The 12,654-nt window shown below is 52.4% G+C and overlaps 1 protein-coding gene across 1 annotated transcript in view; it reads right to left on the bottom strand.

Annotated features, from left to right (window-relative positions):
- Nucleotides 1–2,778: 2,778 nt before the first annotated feature.
- Nucleotides 2,779–12,654, bottom strand: part of CNNM1 (cyclin and CBS domain divalent metal cation transport mediator 1) — a 62,029-nt gene continuing 52,153 nt past the window's right edge. Inside the window, 6 exon segments of the mRNA XM_043519380.1 lie at nt 2,779–3,080; nt 3,774–3,901; nt 4,468–4,584; nt 4,755–4,865; nt 5,062–5,275; nt 6,046–6,051. Coding sequence (XP_043375315.1) covers nt 3,822–3,901; nt 4,468–4,584; nt 4,755–4,865; nt 5,062–5,275; nt 6,046–6,051 — 528 coding nt within the window. The 3' untranslated portion in view covers nt 2,779–3,080; nt 3,774–3,821.

The following is a 12,654-nucleotide window of genomic DNA, read 5'->3' as shown; positions in this document are numbered from 1 at the left end:
TCCGCGGGAGCAGTTCCAGAGCATGGCCCGGGGACTCCGTGACACCCTGCTCTCATTACACTCCATTAACGCATTTAGTCCTGCAGAGCCCCCTGAGAAAAGGGCTTTCTCCAGCATACCCTAGGCCATGCTCTGTCTCAGAGCTTTAAATGGCCCCACAGGGAGGCGGCAGCAGAATCCAGGCACCCTGACTCCCTCTCCTGTGTGTTAATCATGTGATGGTCTTACTGAGAGCGGGAGGAAGCGTGTCCAGTGCTTAGAGCTCAGGGCTGGACCCCAGCATTCTGCTCTCTCCCTGCCTGTGTGTTGCTGGGGGGAAGTCCCCTCTTCCAGGGCTGCTGCCCCCTTGCAGAGAAAAAGCTTTGAATACAGCCTTCCCCTGAGCTCAGATGGCCCTGGGGGAGGGTGCCAAAGTGCTACCACAACTAATTGGAACAAGGGCAAGGTGGCAGAGAGTGTGGGGCAATGGGCTGGCACTTAGGGAAACCTGAGGCTGAATGTGAGGGAAGGCTGCTTAATGCATCCGATGAAGTGAGCTGTAGCTCACGAAAGCTTATGCTCTAATAAATTTGTTAGTCTCTAAGGTGCCACAAGTCCTCCTTTTCTTTTTGAGAATACAGACTAACACGGCTGCTACTCTGAAACTTGCTAGGCAATGTGACTTTGCACCAGTTTCCTGGGGGAGGGGGGATCTTCCCCCTAGGCTTGCAGCAGCTCTGAAGCTAGCAGGCTTGGCACTAAGGGGGCTGTTTTGGGGAGAGGGGGATTAGGATGCAGCTTGATCTGCTGCAGGCAGAGGGGGCTCTCAGGCTGTCCACGCTGCAGGCAGAGGTTGCTTTCTCCTTCCTGCTGGTATCTACTAGGGAGCTGCGGGGGGAACAGAGCAGCTGTGCCATGCACCAGCGAGCCCCCCCATCTCTGTGGGGAAGAGATCCTGGCACAGCTCGGGCTGTTACGGCAACTTCTCCTGCATTGGCCCAGATGGAGGCGGAGCTGCTTGGGGAAGGACGGCTTTTAATGTAAAGTACGTTGCGTTCAGGCTCCATAGCAGGGATTTAAAACTCTCTCTGCCGTTCTGATGCCAACACCTGGCTCTGAGCTGAGGCCTCTCATAGGGCCATGGTGGTTGAAGCGCAGCTCTGAGCTTCCCTTTCCTGAGGGGAGGGGGACAGATACACTCAGCGCTGGGCGGGGCCTGAGGCCCACAACTGACCAGTGCGCGCATTAGGGCAGTGTCTGTGGGATGAGCAGTTCAGGGGTAAGGCTGAAGTGCGAGGGCAAGTTTTGACGGTCACTGCACACACATGCTGCAGCCTCCTGAGTGTGGTGGGAGGGGACAGGCACTTCCTGGAGCATGGCACTCCTTGGGGCAGGAGCCACGTCTCGTTATGGCTGCAGTGCCCAGCACTATGGGGCCCTGATTCAGAAGGGGCTGGGAGCTGCTGTAAAGTGGAGCGGTTCTCTGGATGGTGAATTTGGACGGGATGGACGCTTCACTGTGGTCCTGCACTTGCAATGCCATGCATCGCCCGGGGAAGCGCATTGGCTGCCGCTGGGAATGGTGCAAGTAGTGCCAGGAGCTGGGAGTCCTGGTGCTGCAGATCAGGTCCGACGACAACACCATCATCACCCCGAGCGCCAGGAGCATGCTGGAGAGGATCCTGAAGGCGGCCATCCACGCTGTACATGGAAACCCTGAAGCGTAAACCCGACCAGGGTAAAGCCTTCGAACTGACCAGCAAGTGGGATGCCAGCAACCACTTCCTTGCCTGGGGCAGCTTCACCCTTTTTGCCGACAGGTGGTTCATCCAGCGCGCCCGGCTCAACTGCGTCCCGCTCCATGGAGCCGTCCGCCACAGGAACCGAGACAAGCATTGCAGGAAGTGCAGCTACTCCAACGAGACCCTGCCCCACATCCTGTGCACCTGCAAGCCCCACTCCAGAGCTTGGCAGCTGCGCCACAACGCCATCCAGAACCGCCTGGTGAAAGCCATCGCACCGCGCCTGGGGAGGTCGCCGTGAACTCCGCGATCCCCGGGACAGACAGCCAGTTGCGACCTGACGTCATCACCGACGAGGCCCAGAAAAAGATCATCCTCGTCGACATCACGGTCCCCTTCAAGAACAGGACCCTGGCCTTCCGCAAAGCCCGAGCTCGTAAGCTGGAAAAAATATGACCCCCTGGCCGACACCCTGAGAGCAAAGGGCTATGCGGTACAGATGGATGCCCTGATCGTTGGAGCCCTGGGCGCTTGGGACCCTTGCAATGAGCGTGTGCTGCAGACCTGCGGGATCGGTCGACGGTACATGGCTCATGCGGCACCTCGTGGTCTCGGACACAATCCGATGTAGGTGTCCCTGGACCATCGAACACATCACCGGCCACCGACAGTACCAGGAGGCGTGAGCCAGTACAACATCGTGCATCAACCATGGGAAAGGGACTGAAAGACTTCTTTTTCATAAACTCACTAAACATTAAATCCCACCCAATGAGGGTAGATCCATCCTCATCATGGTATCTGCTCATTATACTCCACACCTGAACATAGCCATTATATGGACAACATACCCCCATATCTCAGTGTCTGTACTTTGACCCGTTAAACTTTCTCCCCCAATAGGGGAGATTGCAGATTATGTATTCCTTATGCCACCCGCTCCTGAACCGAATTTCGCACCCCTTGATGATCTGTACGTTCTTCCCTGATAACCAGAAACTTCTATGCCTAAACTCTGTACTGTTTTCTTTTTACTTCAACATTATCTTAATAAATTATTAAATGATGCTCTAGGCCACCCCTTTACGCTTCTTGCGGCAGGGGAACCACGCCCCCAGGCACTGCTGCGTCTTCCTCTTCTCCTCCTTGAGATGGAAGGCCAGGCAGCAGCCGGCCACGTGCCCTGACTTCCTGGCAAGTCCAGGGCTGCCGTCTCTGCTTCAGTCCCATGCGGGGGCCTTGCTCTTCTCGCCTGGGGCACGTCCTGGAGGAAGGGCAGGTGGTGGGTGGGCCAGCAGCGGCATGCAGACCTGCTGCTGTCGCACATGCCCCCCTGTAGGATGCGCTCATGCTGCAGACCTGAAAGAAAAGCAGCTGTTTAATGCTCACGGTTCCCCCTCCCTGCTCTCCAGAGCCCCCCTGGGCCTCCCAGTGTCCCCCCGAGCCAGGCTGCAGGGTGTCAAGTCTCAGGGCCTGCATTCAGCAGCTTGGAGCTCCCTAAACGAGAACATGGCAGGATTCCACACAGGCTGCACCTGCTAATTCCATTGATCAGCCTGGCTGAGAGCAGCTTTCCAGAGGGGCAGATGCTGGTTTTGAAAGCCTTATGGATGTGTTTCTGTTGAGGTGGGGGGACTGCAGCCCCTCTACCCCCCCCATGGAACCAGCACCAAAAGACCCACTGGCCTGAACAGCCCTGCCACGTTCAACACACCATCCTCACACTATCCTGTCTCTGGTGCTGTTTTGGAGACAACACCCAGCGCCTGGACAGACAAGCTACAGCCCTACCAGACTGTGGCAAGGGACAGGCAGGGCTTATTGCATCCAGGCCTTCACCTGCTCAGTGCAGGAGGGCAGAAAGCCCCAGCCCTGTAGTGGGTGGAGGGGAGGGTCTGAGAGGGTTGATGGCAGCTCCTGGCCAGCTTTCCAGGGCCTGCAGCGTGTGCCCAGGGCAGAGCAAGGGTGTGTCCCCAGGGCCTGTGGCAGGCCATGGAAGGGGGGTGGGGGAGTGTCTCTTTGCAGCAGCAGTACTGAGGGGTATGTTCACACCTCCAGGCTCCCGGGGACTCCAGCGCTGTGCTCCAGCCATGCTGCCGCTCAGGTGAAGAACGGCGCTCGGTTGGAATTCTCCTCCAGCGTCGTCTCGCCATCCGGGGACTGCCTCCTCTTCCACCCGCCTGCACACAGCCGCCATCCCAGGATCACTGCCCCCGGGTCCCCAGACAGCGTTGTCCCACCCTGGGGGCGCTGCACTGGTGGGAGGGGACAGCCCAGGCCCTTCATAGCACCTGGAGGCTGCCTGGCTACTGGGTACTAAGGAGCCAGGCCCCCCAAACACCCCCAGGCATGCTACAGGTACCTGCTGCCACCAGGGAAGGTGCAACTATGGAGAGCTGGGCTCCCTGCTGCTGCTCCATGGGCCCAGGTACCAGGCCCAGCAATAAGCGAGCGTAACGGGAAGGGAGGGGACCCTAGGGGGCTGGGCTGGTAGATCTGAGCCTAGGTGAAGGGGGCAGGAGTAGAGGAGGCTCCCTTCCATCTCCCCATTCGGGGCCCCAGGTTTTTCACTCCATGTTTGTGTGTGGGGCGAGTTGGTACCTGCAGCCCCACTTGCCGTTTTGGGCCCCAGCTGTCCTGACCTGCACCGTATGTGCCTCAATACACCACTGGGGGCTGTGTGCTCCCATGTGTACCCCTCTGCCCTGCTGGCCCTCCCATGGGGCTGGCTGGGTGCTTCACTCACTCAGTGTCCTCAGCAGCTTCTTGCCCAGGGTCTCCTCGGTGCCGCTTGGGGACGTGCCACTCGCTATCTCTCTGTTCGGGCTGTCCTGCTCCAGGGTGATGTCACAGCATTCATTGGCTGCAAAGGAGGAAGGTAAGAGCAGTGCTATCTCCAGGCAGGGCTCTCCGGAGCATCTTGGGTGCCTTGTGGGTGCGTCCTCCAATTTTTCCCCTGCCCCCTCCCCAGTGCAGCCGCCCCTTCCAATCCACATCCATCCCCATGGGCCTGATCCCACCCTGGGGACTTACCCTGCTGCTTGCTGTTCTCCTCGTCTGCCAGCTCCTCCCTGATGAAGGGGATTCCCTCCATGCGGAGGAACATGGAGTCACTGGGGCTCTGGAGCCCATCCGACTGGCTGACTGTGGGAGACACCCCCATCCCCAGCGCGGGTGGCGGCACAGGGAGGGGGAGCATGTCAGTTTGAGCATCGGGGCCAGATGTGAATACATGCCACGGGCCAGGCCCCGAGCCATGAAGGGAGTTGTGTGTGTGGCGGTGGCGTCAGAGTCACCATGGGTGCTAGGGAGGTCGGAGGCCCTGTGGGGAGTGGCTTGCCTGTGTGGACTGGCCGTAGTAGGTGGCCAAGGGGGTGACTTACAAATGATGCTGTTCTCTCATCAGGAGGGTAGGGGTAGGGTCCTCCTCGGGAGGTCTGTGGGGTCCCCCAGTGCCGTCGGGGCCTTGTGTGGAGCATGCCATCAGTTGAAGCCTCTATGTTGGGGGACTGGGGCGAGCTGTCCATGTGGCTGGCTGCCACTGCATTCTGGTACTTGCTCGCCGGGGTGATCTGGCACAGGACAGACAAGCAAGCTCAGCTTGGGCTAGTTCAAGGCTGTGGGGGATGCCCCCCTCCCTGGTGCTGCCTGGTAGGCAGAGGGGTGTGAGCTGAGCTTCCAGGGGCATGGCCAGCTGCCTGGCTCCAAGTCCTTGGGGGAGCAACGCTGCCTGCCTGGGGGTGACGTTCACCTCTGTGTGGGGACAGCATCCAACTATGCCCCACTGACATCCTACTTAATCCTTGTTTTGGAGATTTCAGTGGTGCCTAGGCCTTACAGCTCCTCCCTGCACGGGGGGAAGTTCACACTGATACAGCAAATAGCTCTAGTCCACATGATGCCCTGGCCCCTCCACCTGGGGAGCAGCTGCTCCCCACCTGGTTATTTATCATGGGGCTATTTACTGCATAAAGGCACTGGGTGCAGTAGGCAGAGCCTGCAGAGGGAGGGGCCTGCGTATGGGTGGCTGGTAGAGACAACTCAGAGCATGCATTGCCAAACTCCGCATGAGCCATCTCTGGAAAGCAGTCGAGCTGGGCCCAGCACCCTGGGGTGGCGATAGCAGCCAGCTCATCTCACAGCAGCGAGAGGGTAGCTGGAAAGGCTCTGTTGCACCTCCTGATGGGGCAGCTGGACTCCCACCAGCACCCTGCTTCTGTTCACTTTCATCAACTCCAATCCAGGAACGTTTTTGGCAAGCGTAGGTGGACAATTTCCTGGTGCAAGTGCTGGAGGAACCAACTAGGGGCAGAGCTCTCTTGACCTGCTGCTCACAAACCGGGAAGAAATTAGTAGGAGAAGCAAAAGTGTGATGGAACCGGGAAGCAGGACCCATCCGATGGTCGAGTTCAGGATCCTGACACAGGGAAGCAAGGACGAGCAGCAGAATTACAGACCCTGACTTCAGAAAAGCAGACTTTGATTCCCTCAGAGAACTGATGGGCAGGATCCCCTGGGAGAATAACATGAGGGGAAAGGAGTCCAGGAGAGCTTGGCTGTATTTTTAAAGAATCCGTATTGAGGGTTACAGGGACAAACCATCCCGATGTGTAGAAAGAATAGCAAATATGGCAGGCCAACCAGCTTGGCTCCACAGTGAAATCCTGGCTGATCTTAAACACAAAAAGAAGCTTACAAGAAGTGGAAGATTGGATCAAATGGACAGGGAAGAATATAAAATATTGCTCAGGCATGCAGGAGTGAAATCAGGAAGGCCAAATCACACCTGGAGTTGCAGCTAACAAGAGATGTTAAGAGTAACAAGAAGGGTTTCTTCAGGTATGTTAGCAACAAGAAGTCAGTCAAGGGAACTGTGGGCCCCATACTGAATGAGGGAGGCAACCAAGTAACAGAGGATGTGGATAAAGCTAAATGTACTCAATGCTTTTTTTGCCTCTGTCTTCACGAACAAGGTCAGCTCCCAGACTAGTGCACTGGGCAGCACAGCGTGGGGGGAGGTGACCACCCTCTGTGGAGAAAGAAGTGGTTCGGGACTATTTAGAAAAGCTGGATGAGCACAAGTCCATGGGGATGGATGTGCTGCATCCGAGAGTGCTAAAGGAGTTGGCGGATGTGATTGCAGAGTCATTGGCCATTATCTTTGAAAACTCATGGCGATCGGGGGAAGTCCCAGACGACTGGAAAAAGGCTAATGTAGTGCCCATCTTTAAAAAAGGGAAGGAGGAGGATCTGGGGAACTACAGGCCAGTCAGCCTCACCTCAGTCCCTGGAAAAATCATGGAGCAGGTCCTCAAGGAATCAATTCTGAAGCACTCAGAGGAGAGGAAAGTGATCAGGAACAGTCAGCATGGATTCACCAAGGGCAAGTCATGCCTGACTAATCTAATTGCCTTCTATGACGAGATAACTGGCTCTGTGGATGAGGGGAAAGCAGTGGACGTGTTGTTCCTTGACTTTAGCAACGCTTTTGACACGGTCTCCCACAGTATTCTTGCCAGCAAGTTAAAGAAGTATGGGCTGGATAAATGGACTAGAAGGTGGATAGAAAGCTGGCTAGATTGTCGGGCTCAACGGGTAGTGATCAATGGCTCCATGTCTAGTTGGCAGCTGGTATCAAGTGGAGGGCCCCAAGGGTCGGTCCTCAGGCCGGTTTTGTTCAGTATCTTCATAAATGATCTGGAGGATGGTGTGGATTGCACCCTCAGCAAGTTTGCAGATGACACTAAACTGGGAGGAGAGGTAGACATGCTGGAGGGTAGGGATAGGATACAGAGTGATCTAGACAAATTAGAGGATTGGGCCAAAAGAAATCTGATGAGGTTCAACAAGGACAAGTGCAGAGTCCTGCACTTAGGACGGAAGAATCCCATGCACCGCTACAGACTAGGGACCGAATGGCTCGGCAGCAGTTCTGCAGAAAAGGACCTAGGGGTTACAGTGGATGAGAAGCTGGATATGAGTTAACAGTGTGCCCTTGTTGCCAAGAAGGCCAATGGCATTTTGGGATGTATAAGTAGGGGCATTGCCAGCAGATCGAGGGACGTGATCGTTCCCCTCTATTCGACATTGGTGAGGCCTCATCTGGAGTACTGTGTCCAGTTTTGGGCCCCACACTATAAAAAGGATGTGGAAAAATTGGAAAGAGTCCAGCGGAGGGCAACAAAAACTATTAGGGGACTGGAACACATGACTTATGAGGAGAGGCTGAGGGAACTGGGATTGTTTAGTCAGCAGAAGTGAAGAATGAGGGGGGATTTGATAGCTGCTTTCAACTACCTGAAAGGGGGGTTCCAAAGAGGATGGATCTAGACTGTTCTCAGTGGTAGCAGATGACAGAACGAGGAGTAATGGTCTCAAGTTGCAGTGGGGGAGGTTTAGGTTGGATATTAGGAAAAACTTTTTCACTAGGAGGGTGGTGAAACACTGGAATGCGTTACCTAGGGAGGTGGTGGAATCTCCTTCCTTGGAAGTTTTTAAGGTCAGGCTTGACCAAGCCCTGGCTGGGATGATTTAGTTGGGGATTGGTCCTGCTTTGAGCAGGGGGTTGGACTAGATGACCTCCTGAGGTCCCTTCCAACTCGGATATTCTATGATTCTATGATCACTCGCTGTTTGTTCAGTGCCCTGTGGAGTCAGCAGGGGGAAGGGAAGGGTTGTGACATAGATGTGCCCAGGCATGTGTATTATTCCTGTGTTTGACCATCCTCCCAATATTTAACTGAAAGGGGTTGTGGGTGGTCTCTGCCAAAAGCAAAGAACTCGCTGGTTAGCATGGTTATTGCAGGATGCTTGTAGACAAAACATTTTTAGAGTTATGTGACAGGTGGAAAATTATGTTTAAAAAAGCGACCTGAACACAGAGCTAGATTGGTGTGGGGGGATGTGGAAAGTTACAATAGAGTCATAGGAGGAACAAGAGTGAAATCAGTGGGGGAATTTGCTCAATATCTTAGTGTCTATATACAAATTCAAGGAGTATGGGGAATAAACAGGAAGAACTGGAAGTATTAGTACATAAGCTTAATTATGATTTAATTGGCATCATAGAGACTTGGTGGGATAAATCTGCTGACTGGAATATTGCTATAGCAGGGTACAGCTAGTTCAGAAAGGTCAGTTGGGGAAAAGGGAAGAGGTGTTGCATTATACATCAAGAATATATACACTTGTTCTGAGGTCTAGACGGAGGTGAGTGTCAGTGCCCTGGGTAAAGATAAAAGTGGGGAAAATAGATGTCATGGTAGGGGTCTGCTCTAGACTACCAAATCAGGGAAAGGAAGTGGATGAAGCATTTCTAGAATAATAGAAATATCCAAAACACACAACACGGTAGTAATGGGGGACTCTAACTTCCCAGACATCTGTTGGAAAAGTCATATGGCAAAACAAAATTTACAATAAGTTCTTGGAATGTGTTGAGGACACCTTCTTGTTCCAGCAGGTGGAGGAAGTAACTAAGTGAGCAGCCATTTTACACTTGATTCTGACCAATAGGATGGAATTGGTTGCAAATCTGAAAGTGGAAGGCAATCTGAGTGAAAGTGCCACGAAATGAGAGATTTCATGACCCTAAGGAAAGAGAGAGAAGCAGAATAAGGACAATGGACTTCAAAAAAACAGATTTTAACAAACTCAGAGAACTGGTAGGTTAGGTCTTATGGGAAGAAAGTCTAAGGGATAAAGGAATTCAGGAGAGCTGGCAGTTTCTCAAGGAGACAATATTCAAGGCACAACTGCAAACTATCTCAATGCAAAGGAAAGATAGAAAGAATAGTAAGAGGCCAATATGGCTCCATCAGGAGTTATTTAATGATCTGAAAATCAAAAAGGAATCCTACAAAAAGCAGAAACATGGATGAATTGCTAAGGAGGAGTATAAAAGACTAGCACGAGCACATGGGGACAAAATCAGAAAGGCTAAGGCACAGAATGAGTTACACCTAGCAAGGGACATAAAAGGCAATAAGAAGAGGTTCCTTAAATACATTAGGAGCAAGAGAAAGTTGAAGGAAAGTGTAGGTCTGCTGCTTAATGGGGAAGGAGAGCTATTAACAGATGACATCAAGGAGGATGAGGTGTTTAATGTCAACAAGGGGGAAAGAACACAAGCCAAAATAAGGAAAGAACAGGCTAACGAATATTTTGGTAAGCTAGATGCATTCAAGTTGGCAGGGCCGGATGAAATTCATGCTAGGGTACTTAAGGAACTAGTTGAAACCGTTAGCAATTACCTTTGAGAATTCCTGGAGGATGGTTTCAGAGTAGCAGCCGTGTTAGTCTGTATCTGCAAAAAGAAAAGGAGGACTTGTGGCACCTTAGACTAACAAATTTATTAGAGCATAAGCTTTCGTGAGCTACAGCTCACTTCATCGGACGCGACTGAAGAAGGGTAACTATAATATCTATCTTTAAAAAAGGAGAAAAAGAAGACCTGGGGAATTATAGAGCAGGTAACCTAACTTTGATACCTCAAAAGACCCTGGAACAAATTATTAAACAATTTGTAAACACCTAGAGGCTAATGGGGTTATGAGGAATGGCCAGCATGGATTTGTCAAGAACAAATCATGCCACACCAACCTAATTTCCTTCTTTGACAGGGTTCCTGACCTAGTAGATAGAGGTGAGCAGTAGATATATCTTGGTTTTAGTAAGGTTTTTGATATAGTTCCTCATGACCTCCTCATATGTAAACTAGGAAAATGTGGTCTAGTTGAAATTACTATAAGGTGGGTGCTTAGTTGGTTGAAAGACCATACTCGAAGAGTAGTTATCAACGGTTTGCTGTCAAATTGGGAGGGCATATCCAGTGGGGTCCTGCAGGGTCAGTCCTGAGACTGGTACTATTTTAAAATTAGTGGACAACACCAAGTTGGGAGGGGTTGCATGCACTTGGAGGGGGGGCAGAAACAGAATTGGAGAACTGGTCTGAACTCAGCAATATGGCATTCAATAAAGACAAGTGCAAAGTACTACACAAAGGAAGGAAAAATCAAATGTACAACCACCAAATGGGGACTGACTGATTGGCTAGGTGGCAGTGCTGCTGGAAAGGATCTGGGGGTTAGAGTGGATCATAGATTGAATAGGAGTCAACAGAGTCATACAATTGTGAAAAGGGTGACTATAATTCTGGGGTGTATTAACAGGAGTGTCGTATGTAAGACATGGGAGGTCAACGTCCTGCTCTTCTAGGCATTGGTGAGGCCTCAGCTGGATACTGTGTCTAAGGGCTTGTCTTCGCTACAGCTGCTGCAATCGATGACCCACTAAATTGATGGCAGAGCGCGCTCCAGTTGACCCCGGTACTCCAGCTCCCCGAGAAGGGTAACGGAAGTCGACCAGAGAGCGTCTCCCATGGATGCAGCGCAGTGAAGACACCGGGGTAAGTCGTTATTCACATAGCTGGAGTAGCGTAACTTAGGTTGACTTACCATGGTAGTGAAGACAAGTCCTAATTCTGGGCACCACACGTTAGGAAAGATGTGGGCAAACTGGAGAAAGTCCAGAGGTGAGCAGTAACACTGATAAAAGGTTTAGAAAACCTGACCTATGGGGAAAGGGTAAAAAAACCTGGGCACATTTAGTTTTGAGAGGGGAAGATGAGGGGGGACATGATAATAGTCTTAAAATCTGTTAAGGGCTGTTCTAAAGAGGATGGGGATCAATTGCTCTCCTTGGCCGCTGAACGTAGGACAAGAAGTAACAGGCTTAATGTGCAGCAGGGGAGATTTAGGGTAGATATTAGGAAAAACTTTCTAACTCTACAGGTAGCTACACTCCAGAATAGGCTTCCAAGGTAGGTTGTGGAATCCCTGTCATTGGAGGTTTTTAAGAACAGGTTGGACAAACACCTGCCAGGGACGGTCTAGGTTAACACGGTCCTGCTCCCATGCAGGGGGCTGGAATAGATGACCTCTCGAGGTCCCCTCAGGCCCTATATTTCCATGATTCTATGATTATGTTTCAAACCCTATGTTGGAGGTGAAGCATAATCACCTGAGGTGGGATGGGTGTCAACGCACTCAAGAATAAGAACAATCAACATCTTTCAACCCAGCCCAACCCTGCATTTGCAGACTGGAGCATTTTCAAGACAAAAGAACCCCAAGAAAAGATTGCCTTGGGGACCTAAGGGCTGAGCTGGAGCTGATGAAACACCCTAGCTCTGAAAAGGGACAAAGTCTGGTACTCTGTAAGAGAAGACAAAATGGCCCAAGATGTTCTCCGTTACACAGTCGATGCTCTGCCAGCAGGAGCATCTCAGGAAAAGTGGCTCCCAGCTCTCTGGATTGGACAGTGCTGTACGGACTGACCACTGGGTGAGAAATCCCTTAGGAAAGAAACTTGTTAACAAGTATAGGCTATAGATTGCTGTCATGGGGTGTATAGGCCTCAGGTGGGCCTGGCAACCACGGAGTTAATGCAGGACCCATTGGCCATGCTGATTGGCAGCCTGACCACAGCTGGGGATAAAAGAGCCTAGAAGAAGGGGGTGGAGGCTGCCAGAGGAGCAAGAGCCCAAGGGAGGGACGGCCAGAGCCACAGGCTGCACCAGCCGACAGCCCCAGGGAGCTAGGCTGGAGCTTGGGGCAGGAGAATTGTGGAAGACTGGTTCTGCCTGCCTGGATTAAGGGCCCTGAGCTGGACCCAGTGGAGTTGGAGAGCCTGGGTTTCCCTACCCACCCCTTACAAAGCCAAGGGGTTCCAGGTCTGGTGAGGACAAGGGCTGGCTAGCCCCTGTCAAACATAAGGGGAAGCCCATACAACCCCAGTGGGGCAGAATTAATATCTCTTGGCCTCCATAATAGGATGGGAGAGATTCAGACAAGGTACAGCCTGAGGGCCCTGCAGGATCTGAGCAGACTACATGCAGTGCCCTGTCTGCCTATGGGGGGACGCTGACACATGG

Source organism: Dermochelys coriacea, chromosome 7 (genome assembly GCF_009764565.3).
Source record: "Dermochelys coriacea isolate rDerCor1 chromosome 7, rDerCor1.pri.v4, whole genome shotgun sequence".
In the NCBI taxonomy this organism is placed as follows: domain Eukaryota; kingdom Metazoa; phylum Chordata; order Testudines; family Dermochelyidae; genus Dermochelys; species Dermochelys coriacea.
This window is presented reverse-complemented; position numbering and strand designations above follow the sequence as displayed.